The sequence below is a fragment of the Brassica oleracea genome, chromosome C2 (assembly GCF_000695525.1).
Source record: "Brassica oleracea var. oleracea cultivar TO1000 chromosome C2, BOL, whole genome shotgun sequence".
Lineage (NCBI taxonomy): Eukaryota > Viridiplantae > Streptophyta > Magnoliopsida > Brassicales > Brassicaceae > Brassica > Brassica oleracea.
The window spans coordinates 5,817,374-5,821,336 of NC_027749.1; the positions used below are offsets into that span (position 1 = coordinate 5,817,374).

Sequence of the window (3,963 nt, forward strand, 5' to 3'; positions counted from 1 at the left end):
CTCTCTAATCAAAACGCCGCTTACCGCTGTTGTGGAGACTGCGATGTACAGGAACAAGGGTTCTCCCTCCACTGGTTTTGCGAGGACGGAAGGAGTGGCCAGGTAACGTTTTAGTTGTTTGAAATCTTTCTCACATTCCTCCGACCATTCGAACTTCTTATTCCCTTTCAGCGTGTCGTAGAAAGGAAGACGCTTATCCGTCGAGCGCGAGATGAAACAGTTCAAGGCCGCGACTCTTCCGGTTAGCCTTTGGACTTCCCGTTTCGTCCTTGGTGAGACCATCTCTACTAACGCGTTTATCTGCTTAGGATTGGCTTCGATCTCACGACACGTGACTAGGTACCCAAGAAATTCTCCTGATGCCACCGCGAATCTACACTTTGCAGGGTTCAGTTTCATGTTGTGGTCGTTAAGTCTTGCAAAGCACTCCTCCAATTGGGAGACGTGGTCGTGCTCGTCAAGAGACTTTACGAGCATGTCATTGATGTATACCTCCATAGTCTTGCCGAGCTGTTCGGAGAAAACTCGATTGACAAGACGCTGGTAAGTGGGACCTGCATTCTTGAGACCGAAAGGCATTACTTTGTAGCAATATGTTCCCCGATCTGTGATGAACGCATTTTTCTCATGATCGTCGGGATTCATCATGATCTGATTGTACCCGAAGAAGGCATCCATTAATGATAAGAGTTTGTTCCCTGCTGTTGCTTCGACCAGTCGGTCGATGTGTGAGAGTGGGAAGCAATCCTTTGGACATGCCTTGTTGAGATCGGTGAAATCGATGCATACTCGCCATTTGCCGTTTTTCTTTTTGACCATGACCGGGTTAGCGAGCCAATCTGGATACCTAACTTATGTTATTGATCCGACCTTCAGGAGTCTTTCGACTTCCTCATTTACCGCAGTGGCACGCTCCGGTCCTAGCTTCCGCCTTTTTTGTTTGACAGGTTTATAGGTCGGATCGATGTTAAGCTCATGACACGTTATGCCGATATCGTTCCCTGGCATATCTTCCACGGCCCAAGCAAACGCACTGAGGTTCTTTTTGAGACATGCGATGAGCTCTGTCTTTAGTGGCTCGCAGAGGTTGGCTCCAATCTCGACGCATCGTTCCGGAGAGGATTCGTCGAGGCAGATCGAAATTACCGGTTCGCAAGTCGGTTCGCGCTTCCCTTCTAGGGCTTCGGCCCTTTGAGATTGCCAGAAGACTTCCGAGTCTCGTTCCGGGGCGTTCTTATCGAGAGTCAGCTTTCTTTTCTTTTTATGGGAAGTGTCGATCGCAAAGTTCGTTCTTTTTAACTCGGCGGCGGAACATACTTGCGACATCCTGCGGTTTCCTTGTATAGTTTTGACTCCACGAGGGGTTGGAAACTTAAGGCACAGATGGAATGTCGAAGGGATCGCTCGCATGGAATTCTGCCATGGAGTACCGACGATCGCGTTGTACGATGTTGGGCGGTCGATGACTAAGAATTCCGTGACTTTGATGATGCTCCCAGCTTTAACAACGAGGTCGATCGAGCCGGGAGTCATAGTAGCATTTCCCGAGAGTTCGAATATCGTGCTGGGTCTTTCCGTAATGGCGCACCGATCGATCTCCATTATTTCGAGGGTGATTTACATGAGTTCTCTAAGTCTAAGTTCTCGGATCCCCTTTTCTTCTGCTCCTGCTCTCCTTATATAGTCGCTCTAGGTCGGTGGCCCATCCTTCGCCTTCGGGCCCAAGTCTATCTCTTTTGGGAATATTCTATTTTTCGTCGATCTTGATAGTTATCCTCGAATCTTTACATTTATCTTTGGAAGCTTAGCATTTATCGTATTTCTGCGAGTTAGATGGGCCTCTAGACCAGTTTGGATCCTTGCGGGCCGTCATAACTTTTATGGGCTCGAATCCCTTCTGAGAGCGTAGATGGGCCTCTAGACCAGTTTGGATCCTTGCGGACCGTTCTTAGGCCTTTTGGCGTTTATACGATTTCTCGGTTTTAGTCATAAAACTTCGAGAATAACTTTAATCAAAACGAAACGAGAAGTATATGGTCCCGAAGGTCGGATATCACAGCTATACGGAAGATACGTGAGTCGAAGTAAGTCGGACAGGCCGGGATCATGTTGAGCTCGCCGGGCAAGCCGACTCGCGTGACGGCCGAACTCGCGTGACGGCCGAACTCGCCGGCGAGCACAACTACACGACGGTTCACCTCGGCGGCGAGCTGACCGGCGCGATGGTTGAGCTCGCCGGCGAGCTGACCCGCGTGATGGTTCAGCTCTCCGGCGAGTGGCTTTTGTTCGGGATTCGCTCGTTCGTTCACTTCCGATCTTTCTTGCAGTGAATGTTTTGCGAGAAATCCGTGAATAAAAAATAATCAGGGCCTTTGATTTCGAAATAACCATTTTTGACCCCAACATCAACCCAATGAATTTGAGTCACTTGTGTTTCTTAAAGAACAGATGCAACAACTCGCATGACATTGCATGATCTGTTATATGTGTGTGTGAAAATTCATCATGTACGCACGTTGTTGAACACCCTAGTTACAACAAATATGATAATGATGACGAGAATTATGAACAGATTCCACTGACTGAGCTTTTTCCCGCAAATCGTGATCATGTGGGTACATGATTATTGAAAGCGAATATGTTTATTCTGAGGTAAGAGTATGATAAAGGATTAAATTAAGAAGATATTTTTTACTGAGTAACATTCATTGGAAAATAAGATGATAAAATTTCAAGAGGCGTTTGAGTTAGAGCAGGAGAACAATGTAACCTTTAAGTAGGATCTAAATTGAATGAAACACATAGTAAATCTCCACATGTTAAACAATGGTTGTGCGACATTATACAATTTATGGGAAAAATTAAAAATGAAATTATCTAGATAAATCAGTGCTCTAAAAAGTGTTTTAGGTGTTAGGCTCTCTAAAATCATAACGATTTTCTTATAAACCGCATAGATAACTATAATATGATAACAATAAACAATAAAAAATTAGAAATTAATTAATATATTTTGATATAAATCTTAAGAAAATAATCAATATGAATATTATTATTACTAATCATGACATTTAATATTATATATTGTTTTAATTGGTAAGCATTTAGACGGATTAACTAATTATATTGTTTTAATTGGTAAACGTCTAGATTATTTTCTTGATCGACTAACATTTTCTCGATCACTGGATAAATTCATCAATCAACAAATGTTATTTGGATTGATTTATAAAATTGAAATAACGGAACAATACATATCTTTATTAAATCGTCGAGTACTGCAAACACATGATTAATTTATATTGCCTTCACGATTTTTTTATCACACATATCCAAACATTAATTCACATAGCCTTTTGTCTTTTTCACATCGATCTCTTTATCTGCTCGTCACACACAACAACAACAAATTCCACAAAGATATAAATAAATGTAAGGAAAAGATCATATATGCTGAATGAATATAAATATAACTTTATATACAATTTATGATTATTGCCAAAACTTACGCGGTCCACATTCCGCAGCACATTTAGGCAAACATGAGATTCTATCGTGTATTGGACCAGTGATACATATGTTGAGATAGGGAGAGTAGATGTAGGCGCATAGCAAAACGGCCACAAGCCCGATCAGATCATCAGACGGCTAAGGCCGATTGCTTGCTGTCCACACCACTGACCTTAGGCGTTCTTTCCCCAGGAGCCATCTCCTTCTCCTTGTCCTTGTCCTTCTCTTCAGGCCTTGCCTTCCACGATCAATGAGCTCTCACCGAAGCTTGTTGGGGTCGAAAACGGTTGCGACGAAGTTAACGTCCAAATCCCCGAAGAAGAAAACGAAAAACCTTCTTCGTCAAATACTTTTTCGAAATAGATTCTTCCTTACGAAAAGCTTTGCGGAGAAAACGTGAGTCATCGGACAAGAGCTCGAAAAGGGTCGCTACGCAGCGACCGAACGCGTGTT

At 43.2% G+C, this 3,963-nt stretch overlaps 1 protein-coding gene across 1 annotated transcript; it reads right to left on the bottom strand.

The window, feature by feature from the left end:
* Nucleotides 1-852: 852 nt before the first annotated feature.
* Nucleotides 853-1,602, bottom strand: LOC106323291. The gene has a single exon (XM_013761437.1). The coding sequence runs from the start codon at nt 1,600-1,602 to the stop codon at nt 853-855; it is 750 nt and encodes a 249-aa protein (XP_013616891.1).
* Between the last annotated feature and the right edge of the window lie 2,361 nt (nt 1,603-3,963).